Genomic DNA, 13,686 nt, shown 5'->3' with positions numbered 1-13,686 from the left:
ACCAATAGTTTCCCATGGCCAATTCTCTAATAAAATTACAGTAAAATATCCTGGAGGGGCATGATTTTAACCACAGGTTTACTATAATCACTTAGTTGTAGAACAATTGAAAATTCCATTTTAACACCAAACTTTCCAAAGGAAGAACAGTGGCATCTGTTTTTATTCATCGGGGCAAACTCCAATCTTCAAACAGGATTCTGGGTTCACCCTAAGCTACAGCCACAAATTCCCCTCTAACCCTGGTTGCTCATCTTTCCCCACTGAACTAAAGGATCAAGATAGAAATGTTACATCATCTCAATGCAAACCATGCTCATAGCTTGAAAAAATCAATTCAATACTGACAGCCATGCAGTAACTCCATCTTCTCATGTAGAGAGTACCAAATCATCCTTACATATACCTTTAGGTAAAGAGTGAAACCCTTATATGATTACCTTTCTCATAACTTTCAACTTTGTTTCTGAATCCATTAACTTTCTCTGTTGCTAGCAAAGTGACTTCTTATAATCAGTACATTTCCCACAATGTGCACACTTTATTTTTTATATATTATTTTTATGTCTACATTTCTAATTATGAAAACAATCCCACTTATAATTGCACCAAAAATAATAAAGTACCTAGGAATAAACTTAACCACAGAGGTGAAAGACCTGGACTCAGAAAACTATAAAACACTGATGGATGCCTGGGTGGCTCAGGTGGTTAAGCGTCTGCCTTTGGTTCGGGTCATGATCCCAGGGTCCAGGGATTGAGTCCTACACTGGGCTCCTTGCTCAGCAGGGTGCCTGCTTCTCCCTCTGCCCGCTGGTCCCCCTGCTTGTGCTCTCTCTCTCTCTCTGACAAATAAATAAATAAATAAAATCTTAAAAAAAACACAAAACACCAATGAAAGAAATTGAAGACAACACAAAGGAATGAAAAGACATTCCATGCTCGTGGACTGTAAGAACAAATACTGTTAAAATGCCTACACGACTTGAAGCTATCTACACATTTAATGCAATCCCTATCAAAATACCAACAGAATTTTTCACAAAACTGGAAGAAACAATCCTAAAATTTGTATGGAATCACAAAAAACCCTGACTTGTCAAAGCAATCTTGAAAAAGAAGTACTGGAGGTATCATAATTCCAGACTTCAAGTTTATATGACAAAGCTGTAGTACTCAAAACAGTATGGCACTGGCACACACACAAAAAAAGACATACAGATCAATGGAACAGAACAGAAAACCCAGAAATGAACCCATGACTATACGGTCAATTAATCTTCAACAAAATGGAAAGAATATGCAATGGTGAAAAAGACAGTCTCTTCAATAAATGGTGTTGGGAAAACTGGACAGCAATATGCAAAGAATGAAACTGGACCATTTCCTTACATCATACACAGAAATAAATTCAAAATAGATTAAAGACCTAAATGTGAGACCTGAAACCATAAAAATCCTATAATAGAAGGGGCACCTAGGTGACTCAGCTGGTTAAGTGTCCAACTCTGGATTTCGGCTTGGGTCATGATCTCAGGGTCATGGGATTGAGCCCCGCGCTCAGTGGGGAGTCTGAGATTCTCTCTCTCCATCTCTCTCTCTGCCCTTTCCCCCCCACACCATGCTCTCTCTCTCTCTCTAAAATAAATACATCTTTTTTAAAAAGTCCTGTAAGAGAGCAAAGCAGTAATTTCTCTGACATTGGCTGTAGCAACATTTTTCTAGATATGTCTCCTGAGGCAAGGGAAATAAAAGAAAAAATAAACTATTAGAATTACATCAAAATAAAAAGCTTCTAACATAGCAAAGGAACAATCAACACACCAAAAGACAACCTACTGAATGGGAGAAGATATTTGCAAAAGACATATCCAATAAAGGGTTAGTATCCAAAATACATAAAGAACTTAAAACAACTCAACATCCCCCCCCAAAATAAACCAATTAAAAAATGGGCAGAAGACATGAACACAGACACTTCTCCAAAGAAGACATATAGATGGCCAACAGACACATGAAAAGATGCTCAACATCACTCATCATTAGGGAAATGCAAATCAGAACCACAATGAAATACCACCTCACACTTGTCAGAATGGCTACAATCAAAAACACAAGAAAAAGCAAGTGTTAGTGAGGATGTGGAGAAAAGGGAACCCTCTTATACTGTTGGTGGGAATGCAAACTGGTGCAGCCAAAGTGGAAAATAGTATGGAGGTTCTTCAAAAAGTTAAAAATACAACTACCCTATGATCCAACAATCCCACTACTGGGTGTTTACCCAAAGAACACAAAAACACTAACTGGAAAGGATATATGCACCCCTCTATTTATTGCAGCATTATTTACAATAGCCAGACTATGGAAGCAGCCCAAGTGTCCATCAATAGATGAATGGATAAAGGAGATGTGGTATGGCATATATACACAACGGAATATTATTCAGCCACAAAAAAGAATGAAATCTTGCCATTTGCAACAACATGGATGGATCTGGAGAGTGTAATGATAAGTGAAATAAGTCAGAGAAAGACAAATACCATATGATTTCACTCATATGTGGAATTTAAGAAAAAAAAACAGATGAACAAAGGGGGGAAAAAAGAGAGAGGGAGGCAAACCAAGAAAAAGACTCTTAACTATGGAGACCAAACTAATGGTTACCAGAGGGGCGGCGGGGGTGCACTGAGTAACGTATAGAATTGTTGAATCACTATATTATACACCTGAAACTAATATAACATTGTTAACTATACTGGAATTAAAATGCTTTTAAAAAATGTCTCCATTTCTGTAGAAAACATCTCTGTTGTCTGCTGTGGGAAGATGAGGTACACAGCAGTTTCAGTACAAGATGGCAAGTGCAACAGCTTTAGGGAGCACATTTCTCCTACATAATTATGTTGTCAGGAATTCTTCTAGAACAGGGTTTATTAGCCTGGTTCCATGTATGAATTTTAAGGTATTCTTATGCTCCCTGGCATTGTACACACAGTTTTGTATATGCAGAATCCTCAACAGTGGTCTTGACAGTTGTTGTCCAGCTTTACTGTGCATAGGATAACCCAGTAAGGCTATGGAATCACTTTTATTGGAGTCTCCAAAAAGGCTGAGAATCACTGCTTGAGAAGGTGCTAGTTAGTGAGTAACATCCAGAAATATCTTAGGGATCGGTGCCCCAGAAACACAGTAGTAACACCTTGTCTTTCAAGACTCTGTTGGTAAATGAAGTTCCTAATGACCACCTGACTCAACTGCGTGAAATGTACACTACTTTTGCTGCTATAAAAAATGATAAACAATGGATATTTGAAATATAATTTATATTCTAGTCCCTAGTGATATATAAATGAAACCTACTGTTTAATGTAAACCGGTCATACAGATCACTATAGCTCATATTTCCTAGACCAGATTTATATTAAACAGGAAAAATAGGGGCGCCTGGGTGGCTCAGTTGGTTGAGCGACTGCCTTCGGCTCAGGTCATGATCCTGGAGTCCCGGGATCGAGTCCCGCATCGGGCTCCCTGCTCGGCAGGGAGTCTGCTTCTCCCTCTGACCCTCCTCCCTCTCATGCTCTCTGTCTCTCATTCTCTCTGTCTCAAATAAATAAATAAAATCTTTAAAAAAAAAAAAAAAACAGGAAAAATAACCAGCTGAGCAAAAGAAAAATGTCATTAAGTATTGAAAATGTTTCCCACATCTCCTTCTGTTCCTTCAAGGTTCCTATGGTTCCAGGCCAACAGTGGGAAGTGTGATGAGGCCTGAGAAATTCCCCTTGTTATTTCCAAGGTTGGTGAGAAAGGCAATACCTATATAACATAGAAACCCACCCATCCAAAGAAGAAGGTTTCCACTCTCAATCTTTTCACGATGTTCACCAGTCTATCTGAAAATACCCACGGAAAGTGAATTCATACTTGAAAGATCTCTGAAATGAAACTTATGCTAGGTTACCTTCAAGTTTCCCATTGGCTGCTAAAGTTCTCTTGATGCATTATAAGTTCCTCACGACTAAACATCACTTAGAACACTATTCATTCATCTTGCATAACGAAATGGACTGGGAAACGCCTAGAGGTTATATGCCTGTGACCTGCACGTTATAACGTGGAGTTCTCTAGGAAGAATACCTCTCTGGGAACAGACGAAAAGGCAATCAAATTAATTTATTCCACTACTGAAATAAGTTAGAGGTGAGAATAATTCTCTTGGGTAGTTTTTCCTCTAGTGATCGGGAAAGGGCTTGCACAGCTGTCTCACCACAGACAGAAAAAGCAAGATATTAGCATGATCTGTAGTATTTTGAAAAGTTTTCACATTACAATTAGATTTAAATCTTTACACTAAACTTTTGGGCCGTGTCACAGAAGTCACTCAGAGCCAGACTTTTAAAACCTGTAGGTGTAGCAACATCATGTTCAAAATGCAAAGCCCTTGTCCACGAATCAACACGTGCTCTCCCACGGGCCATTTTCCTGTTCTGAGAATCAAAGTAGCCACTTGAGAAACTCCCACATTACAGGGTCACATTTGTAGCATTGGAAAATACGGGCTCAAATTTCAACTCTGCCGCTTACAAGTGGAATCAAGTCAGCTAACTTGTCTGAGTCTCGGTTTCCTCTGCTGTTAATGTAGACACAGCAAACTCTTATTCTTTGAAACAAGGCTGTCGTGAGGATGAAAAGAGACGAAGCGCAACCTAGATCATGACCTAGTTATTAAAGGTTTGGAGGGTCCGAAGAACAATTTCTTCATGTGAATGGTGAGTTAATCTAGACCCCTGCATCAGACCAGGAGGGGGGATAATAGGGGAAGGTGGGGAACACAAACATACTCAGTGCTTTGGGCCACAGTCACACCATGGCCATGCCGAGCTGAAGGCGGGTACAGGAGAACGAAGGTCACAGAACTAGGATCACTTTTGACATTTCCAACTCTACACTGGCTTTCTCATCCAACAGCACCGAATCTTGTCCGTGTTCGTCCATCACCTGTGACCTCTGGGGAAAGCGATGCCACGGGTCTTAAGTGGCTGCCTTACCGTCATTATGAGTTTCTCCACGCAGTCAGGCGCCACGCTGTGGAGGTGGGTGAGGTGCAGCTGGAGGTGGATCTTGTTGTTGAGCATGTCCTGGCACAGGGGGCAGCGCAGCATGGGCTGCACGGAGTGCTGCGTCATGGCATGCACCCGGAGCCGGTTGACGTCGGCATTGCTGTACTTGCAGTAGGGACACTGGTACATCTGTGGGGAACACACCCACCCCTCCGGCTGAATCTCCAGTTCCCACGGGTGCCTGTGTCTGCCCCTAGCCCGCCCACCCAAGACTGTGCTCCCCGCTGGTGTCTCAAACACTCCCCCCACCTCCCGCCCGGACCAGCAGAGCCCCTTCTGGTCTCACCTGCTCTGGTTTGGTCTCCTCTGATGTTTTCGGTCGCTTTGAAGAGAGAGGAGATTCCGAGCTACCTGTGAAGGAGATGCGTTTGGAGGTTGCAGGAGAATCTGTCAGCTCCTTCTCTGCTTGGCTGGACGACGCTGGAAGAAAAAGCAGAAGATGCGATACAGCAGCCAGACCAGGCCAGCTCCCAGAGGGTTTGTGTTGGGTGAAAATCAACATTCATTTATAGCACAGGATTTTCTTGAAACACCAAAATTCAAGTAGGATGAGCATCCGGACTGACTTATCAAGCACGCCGGAAAAGAAGCAAGTGTTCCTTTTTCCCCCATGAATTTCTGTCACTACTTCAACAACTGAACGCTAAGAAAAAAAGATAAAGAAATGGACTAAAATGCTTGGGGCTGGATTAAGCTAAATTCAGTGTATGCACTTCTCCCAATCAAGAGACACTCTGCTGGCCTATGGGGGGCAGTAGGGCTGAGAATGGGTGGGAGAGTCTCACCAGTTGCTTTGCCAACCACCAGTCAACTCAAGAACCAGACACACTCTGCTTCCACAGATGTAATCAACCATGTGCTCCCAACTTTACTGTCCCAACTTTACTGCTTGGAATCACAGCACAGCACGTCACAGGGGGCATAATAAATGTGACCTGAGAAAGGTTCACATGGATCTGCACACAAATACTTGGGGGAAAAATCAAGTTTGGGTTTAGCAACCTGCTTTTGGGGAAAAAGTAATTGAAGAGTGGAATAGGTAGGGCATGAATCCAACTTAAAATCTAGCCAATGCTCCAAGCTCAAGCGTTTATTCAGAGTGGGCGGTAAGGGGGAAAAGTCTTCTATCTGCTTGCCCAAACCACACCCCATTCCACCAAAAAACAAAAAAACAAAACAAAAAACCCAACAAAAACCACTAATTAATGAGGAGAGTCACATGAGACTTAAGTAGCATACAGTGTGGGTAGAAGGGGTTCTCTGAAGCATGGAAAAGGGTCTGGAAGATTTTGACGAGAAAACTGCTGGGTTAAGGGTTTAACCAGGATAAGGCGGGAGGCGGGGGGGCTCTCCATTGTAAACACAAATCCCAACATGGTTGGATTTGGTCATTCCAAAACCTGGTCAGTATTCAAGGGTTGGTTCTCTCACTTGTTTGGGACACATAACTTCCTTTTTCATAATTTGCTAAAAATGATTAGTAAAATCCTGAAAATGGTAGTGAGAAATATATACCCGTTCCCCTCATGGAAAAATAATCTGACTCGGCATTGAGGTCACTGGTTTAGAAAGCCTGATTTTTGCTCTTTCATAAAACTGCTGCCTGTCTCATCTGGTCTGGTTACCTAGCTTGTGTTTCCACTTTAGGCTCCACTTTGAAATCTGTTCTGACATGGATACCAAGATGCTGTCATTATAGATGTGTGCTTTAATAAACAATTTTAGAAAATCAATTTTATTCATTAAAATAATAAGGCCACAAATAATTTTGAAAAAAAATTGCTAAATGCAGGAAATATTCCAGGAAGTTGATGCTCTTCCCAGAATGCACATCTTGTGACCTTTAAACCCCAGTATCTTGGTAACCTGGTCTACATAAGTTTGTAGGGCATCTATTATTTAAAAAGTACAAGGACAAGCATTTTACACACAGACCCCTCCTCCTCTCAACACACACATTCATAACAGTACTTTAATCTGTCTCGAATCGACTTCAAACCCATTTTGCTCTTAATGGGAGTTATTCATTTTCACTTGAAAGGTAATACATGACGGCTGGATATTTAATGTGATGGACTGGCTGCCGATTAACTAGGTGCTGTAACATTCTAGACCAGTTCCCCCACGGCCCACTTCCCATCTCCCGGCCCCTCAAGGAACCCCGTGTCACAGGTTTCCAACCTCACAGTGTGATGGGCTCCTATCTGAACACTCCCACAACAGGAGTCCTTAACTGATGGTTCAGGGCCTTAAGTGCCCCCCACTCCCAAAAGGTTCCTTATTCTCCATCATTTTTCATTTTTGCTTACTGGTTATCCTCTCCATATTAACAGTTCAAATGCATTCTACAGAGGGGGTGAGTGGAGGCATGAGGTGATATTTCAGATGCTTATTTGGTATAGCTATCCCTTCCCCATTTCTACCTCCAACCTGTAGGCACTGGATAGTCTCTGTGCTGAGTCAGGAAAGAGCCGCTATCTGCTCCTTCTCCCACTGGAGGCAAACCAAGATAGAGATGCCATTCCAAACATCCAAACACCCCGTCTTTTTGTTAGTCTGCCTGACCTGAAAACAACACTCTCTCTTATAGGACCATGCACTCTGTTGTAAACGCTCTCCGTCTGCCACTAACCCCCTTTAGAAAGGTTGTCCACTGTGCCGCTGCAGGGCCACGTGAGTGGATGAACGCAGAGGCTACGACCACCCAACTCATCTCACTCGCTGGGAAGCGAAAGGCAAACACAGGGTAGCCCAGTGAGGCGTTAGCGTCCTCGTCCGACAAGAGTCCACCCTCTCCCTTCAATGTGGAACGCATGGTGAATTGTGACGAGGTTGCAGAGGTGAGAATTCTGGTTTCAGAAGCCACTATTCTTTCCCCCTGCATGGAGCAGGGAACTTTTATCACCTTTTTTTTTTTTTTTTCCAAACTCTCAAACTGCTCTGGAATTCTAAAGCTTCCTTTGTGAGCTCAAGCTAAGGAGTCCTATGAAGTGTTTTAAAAAATAAAATCAGCATGATCTCCCTTGTTCCTCTTTCTCCGCAGTAACACACCAATATGAAATACTGCACCTGCTGGTGTAAAAAACTTTTGGGGCTCATCTCCCTTCTATCCTGGACAGCCTGCATGTTTATTCGATCTGATCTGTTTAGAAGTGGACATTAGCCACCTGCAGCTCACTAGCTCGTTCCCTGAAGATAAAGCTGTGCCATTCTTGTAACAGATCCTATTAACACCCGGTTACAATCCCATTGTGTTTCCCTGGGTGATGTAGGGATTGCTCCTAAGAGTTAGGTTAACTAGGCCGACAGCCCCCTCCAAGCTTGACCCCGGACATTAAAATGTCAATCTCTATCAAGACATGGCACCGAGGTCTCCATACAATTTCTCTAGACGTGCGAACAGTTGTGCAAGTTCTCCATCAGCATGCTGGATGAGGGTTAACTACAGGCCACAGACAGTCTGAGGTTTCCTCAAGCTGCTTCTCTCTGAACTACTTCAAAAGGGCCAGAGTCTCAAAATCAATTTCTATTTCAGTTCTGTCACCAGCATACATTGTAGGCCTAAGTAAATGAGGTTGTACGAATACCAAGAGAGAAAGTACTGTGGTTTTCTGCTTTGAAGACTTTTCTAAACTTTAACTTAAATTCTAGGAGAGATGTCACAGTCTAGGAAACATTATTTAAAAAATCAATTACTGGTCACTTTAAGGCCACTGTGACATCACAGTAGTCAATTGGAAATACACGTACTTCAGAGACAAGTCTTAGTTTAAACAGTGCCTGGAACCTTTGGTTATATAGGCAACAAAAAGCCAAACAACTTGAAGGGTTACTACCTGTAGTGAGTTTTATAATAATGACAAAATGAATTGGAAACAATCTCGGTCTCTTACAACAGGGCACGGTCAAGTAAACAATGGCATAGCTACTCTACTGGGTACTAGGAGACATTATGAATGATAGCTGTGAACCAATGTAGAAAGTTCTTGAGAATGCTGATCAGAAGAAAAATAAGATAGAATCTATATTACGCCATGATAGAGCTACGGAAAAAAACAGGTGCTAGAAAAGAAGACTAGAAGACTAGAAGAAAATGACTGTTATATTTAGGTAATGGAATCATGGACCATTCTCCCATTTTCTAAGATTGCCAGGTAGTTATATTATTTTTAATATTATAATTACATAGCTCAGCATTTAAATTCAACTGTCCATGGAAACATTGATATTTGGATCCATACTGTGCGAAACATCGGGTGGTATTTTTTTTTTTTACTTTGCTGGTTAAAGCAATTTTCTCATTTTTGGCAGCTATGTCATACAGAAATATGTGTTAAATCTCAACGAATCTTCCACAGGCAACATGCTGGGCTCCTGGCACTTGGAAGGGGATAGAAATGTGGCAAAGACCCACGTGAGCGCATGCGCTGCAGATTACATACTCTCTAAAGCCAGGCAGATGGAATAGTGACGCTGGGATGGTGGGTCCAACCTGTACCACGGCCTGAGAGGATGTAAGCTGTGCATTCCTTGCCACACAAACTTTCTAAGGAGGGGAAAAGCACTTGCTTGTTAGGAATTATGGCTGTCCCACCCAACTTGCTGATGAGGCACAGAAAGGACCAGCATGTCCTTCTTATGGGGTATGAAAAATTCCAAGTTGCCTTTCCGGGCCAAAAGCCACCATTTCTCCCCTTAAACTATGATGCGCTGGCCACCAACTGACAAAGACAAAGACGAGGAGAGTCAGACCCGATTCATGACTCTCTGTCTTACTTTCCATACAGGAGGCAAAACAATTTCATCCCAAAAGGAAACACAGTAATCAACGCATGGCTTCCTTAGGGGAGAAAATCATTCATGCACAGAGACATCAACTTCCAGATTACCTGTGCTTTTAACATATGTGTTTGGGAAGTATTTAACCTCTAAAAATAATTATTTGAAAAGATACCCCTCTTGTCATACTTAATTAGAGGAAACGGAAGAAAAGGAGCACCAACCTGAAATCATGCCAGTTTTCCTTGCAATTTTCAAGAAATGGTCGCACACAGAATAATTAAAACAAGCCAAGTAAAGCTTCATATAGGAAGTGACTTACTTTAAAAAAGAGGTAAGAATAGTACAAACTTAGGGGGCTTACAGAATGACCAAGTATGGTTGAAAACACAGCCTCTGTAAGTTCACCTGTTAGAACCAGTCTCCATTATTCCAGTTCTCATTATTGAATTAAAATCTGAGTCACTGAGATTTTGGCCACAGAAAACTTAAAAGATGTATTCGCAATGCCACAGACCACCATGGACTTAACGCCCCATTTGTTACCTGGTGATGTGCTCTGTACAACTCTGAAGCCAGGCAAGGCATGGAGTTGCTGCCTCATGAAAAAGAAAACTTAAGAAAAACTGGAAATGAAGAAGTTTCTCCTTCCTCCAACTACAGCCAAGACATCAACAAAAATCCAAAGTATGAGTAATTTCTATATTTCATGAGCAAAATTCATCTCATCACTCAACACACCAACAGGGCTGTTGGCATGGTGGATATTCTATGCCAAAGGCCAGCCTCCCTCTGGCCTGCGACCTCCCTTGGGGAGACCCTGGGCATGCACTGAGCTGTTCATGTTGCTGGGAAGTTTCTTCTGCATTTCTTCTCTTCATGACGGGGTGGCAATTGGATTCTCCTCTTCCTTATGGGGGCCCCAAGGTGAGCCCACTGAGGGCCTAGGCTGCTGCCCGACATTTACCCCTTGTGGAGAAGCCAAAGGCAGCCACCACCTCGTCTCAACCGTCAAACTCTTAGCTAAAGTACCACTGACAGCCCCTCCATCTAAACTTCCATCTCCCAAACCAGCAACATAATGGAGGAGCCAATTAAATGATTATTAATTCATGCTATTTTCCGTAAGCCAGAGGTTCTCATCGCCTTGTGTTCCGTAAACCAGCTTGCCACCTACCCCAGAAATTTACAGCAATCTTTCCTCTATCTCCACTGACTGGGGGAAAAAAAATTAACAGAACTCCGTATCAGTGTTTGAGTTGGGATAACTACCCCCAGCACACTAGACTCAGAAGCTTCACTAGATCTGAAAATGGTCATTTCAGCTCATAATTACAATGAAATGAAAGGTACAGCGTGCTCTTTCCATAGCTCTTCTCCTTCAGCTTCTCATGAGCCTCAGACTTCCTCTAGACAACAAAAGTGCAACGTTATCACAGGCTAATCTGTGCTTCTGGACTTTGTGATCTTTATACTGTCACTGAAAGTGGAGCTGCCCTGGGCATTTGCTTACAATTCCTTCCCCAGAGGCCAGGCTAGGATTTCATACTCCCATCTCCTATGGAACTACTGCACTTGATCAGTGGCCAGAGATCTGGCTAAATTCTCTTCCTCCCCTAATACAGAGAACACCAGGTCCTCTAAAGGATTTGCTTTGCTGCCAACTTGGTCTTTAAACATGCATGGTCTCATTCTGCCTCCAAGCACTTAAAGATGTTTCAAAGAGGAATCGGAGGCATGCACTGGTTACACACACCCAGGGGGGTGGTCTCCGTGCCATGGGCTCCTCTCCCTTCCCTGCTCAGAGGTGTGGGGTATGTCTCAAACTCCAGCGCAGTGGGGTTAAGAACCTTCTATTCAGACACAGTCTCATTCTCTGTAACTGCAAGCTACGCTGCTTGTGTATGTCCCTGGAAAGCATTTTAGGGAAGTACAACCACCTACTCAAGAGGTACAAGAATAGGAATAGATGGGGAGAGTAAGACATAGTGGTATCATCAACTTATCAGACATGTCTTTCTGTTTCTATAAAGGGTTTCAGAGAAAATCTGAGTAATAATACTACAGATGGGTGTAACTTGTACTCAGGGAACCGCTAATTATTTTTCTCTTCCAAGTCAGATGTGAACTAGATAGGCCAACACTTTGGAAATGCAGAAGATCTAGGTACTGCTGTTGCTATTATTATTATTGCTGTTGTTGTTATTATTTTACTGATTTTCTTTTTGCTTTTTATTTGGAAAGCATTACAGATTCACAGGAGGTTGCATGAACAGTACACAGAGGCCCCGTGTCCCCCTCCCTCGTGTTTCCCGTAGCCAGTGTTCTGGCAAAGATTTCTAGGCCTTCAATCACTCTTCTTTGTGACCCTGTCTCTCTGACCAAACTTCTCTCTCACTTCCAGTCCTGCTATCTGAGATGATATCTGCCAAGACTCAGGCTTCGGGCCTCTTCTAGGCACTTCTGCCTTTCGGGAAAGCTCAGCACCTACTGCACCCAGCAGGGGCTCAGGACCTGCCATTCAGTTAAATGAGAAATAGTTCTCGAAACCTCATGCATGTCACGAGATCACAGCCCCAAGGTTCTCAGACTCAAGTGTGAGTCAGAAATCCCTGGGAGGACTTGCTAAAACACAGATAGCAGGCCACACACCCCAAAATAGGTCTGATTCAGAGAATCTGCATTTCTAGGGAGTTCCTGAGTGATGCTGATGGCTCACGGACCTTACTTTGAGAACCGCCATCAGAGTCGGTACTTGCTATAATTGGTGGGGACCAGAATTAAATGAGGGGGCCCAGCAGGTGTAGGTGGATCTGCCAGTCCACTTCCAAATGACTGCTGCTGACAAGACACTCTCATCCTCTCTGCTCACGGAAGAAAGCCAGGCCTGCTCTCAAAGCTAGATGTTTCCCCCCTCGGGCCAAAGGTGAAAAGACTAAATATGGCTGTCCCTCAGGGAACCTGCCCGCTCTAAAACAAATGTAGACACAGTTTCAAAGCCAGAAATTCAGAGGAACACCCTCCATATGCTCTGCTGGTAGTATAATCCAAAATCATGACAGACCGCCTTGCGTATGAAGTCTTGTTCTTCCTATGAGTCCTGGAGAACCTCTGTGAAAAGGGCAGACACTTGTGGGCTCTTCCCACTTTGCAGAAGGAGGAAGCATCTTTCAGGCTGCCTTGCCTGGTCTTGGTACCCGTAGGCCTCACCAACCCAAGGTCCCCTTTGCTTCAGCCCTGAGAGGGATGCAGAGGTCCACACTAGCCCCTGCGCGTACAAGCCAGCAATCTGGGAAAGGAGGGTCACACGTGCTGTGGGGGCTCTGCTTTCCCAGTAAGCAGCCTCAGGGTGGAACGGCGGGCCCTTGCCGACTGCTGGCTACTGCCCTTGCTTTGCATCTTGGGGGAGAAAACAGTGCTAAGCCCCATATCAGAGGTATCAATCTGTTACACTAATTCCTTGCTGAAATATGCATAAGGCTGCTTAACCGTACCGATTTGAGCCCCCAAAAGGCCATCGCACAATTCGGTTTGGAGATACCTTGCTCCCTGTGTATCAGGTTTGAGAAGGAACCACCTTTACAAAACAGAGCCACCAGCTACCCCCTTTTAGACCAACAGTGGCTGTCAGGTTATTTAATAACTTCTAAACACTGGGCTGCCACCATGAGCTTGGCTTGTGTGCCGGGGGCTGGGGACCCCAGGGGTCAAGCCCTGACTCCGCACTTTGAGGTCTTAGTCAGCCTGCCCGCTTCCGGCCTTTTGTCAGTTCCCCCAAAGTATCCTGGCC

General features: G+C 43.4%; 1 protein-coding gene across 1 annotated transcript in view; it reads right to left on the bottom strand.

Annotated features, from left to right (window-relative positions):
* Positions 1 to 13,686, bottom strand: part of ZFHX3 (zinc finger homeobox 3) — a 193,994-nt gene that overhangs the window by 19,711 nt on the left and 160,597 nt on the right. The window contains exons 6-7 of the mRNA XM_021703235.2: positions 5,404 to 5,537; positions 5,046 to 5,246 (exon numbers count right to left, since the gene is read on the bottom strand). Coding sequence (XP_021558910.2) covers positions 5,046 to 5,246; positions 5,404 to 5,537 — 335 coding nt within the window. The remainder of the gene's footprint in view (positions 1 to 5,045; positions 5,247 to 5,403; positions 5,538 to 13,686) is intronic.

Source organism: Neomonachus schauinslandi, chromosome 16 (assembly GCF_002201575.2).
Source record: "Neomonachus schauinslandi chromosome 16, ASM220157v2, whole genome shotgun sequence".
In the NCBI taxonomy this organism is placed as follows: domain Eukaryota; kingdom Metazoa; phylum Chordata; class Mammalia; order Carnivora; family Phocidae; genus Neomonachus; species Neomonachus schauinslandi.
This window is presented reverse-complemented; position numbering and strand designations above follow the sequence as displayed.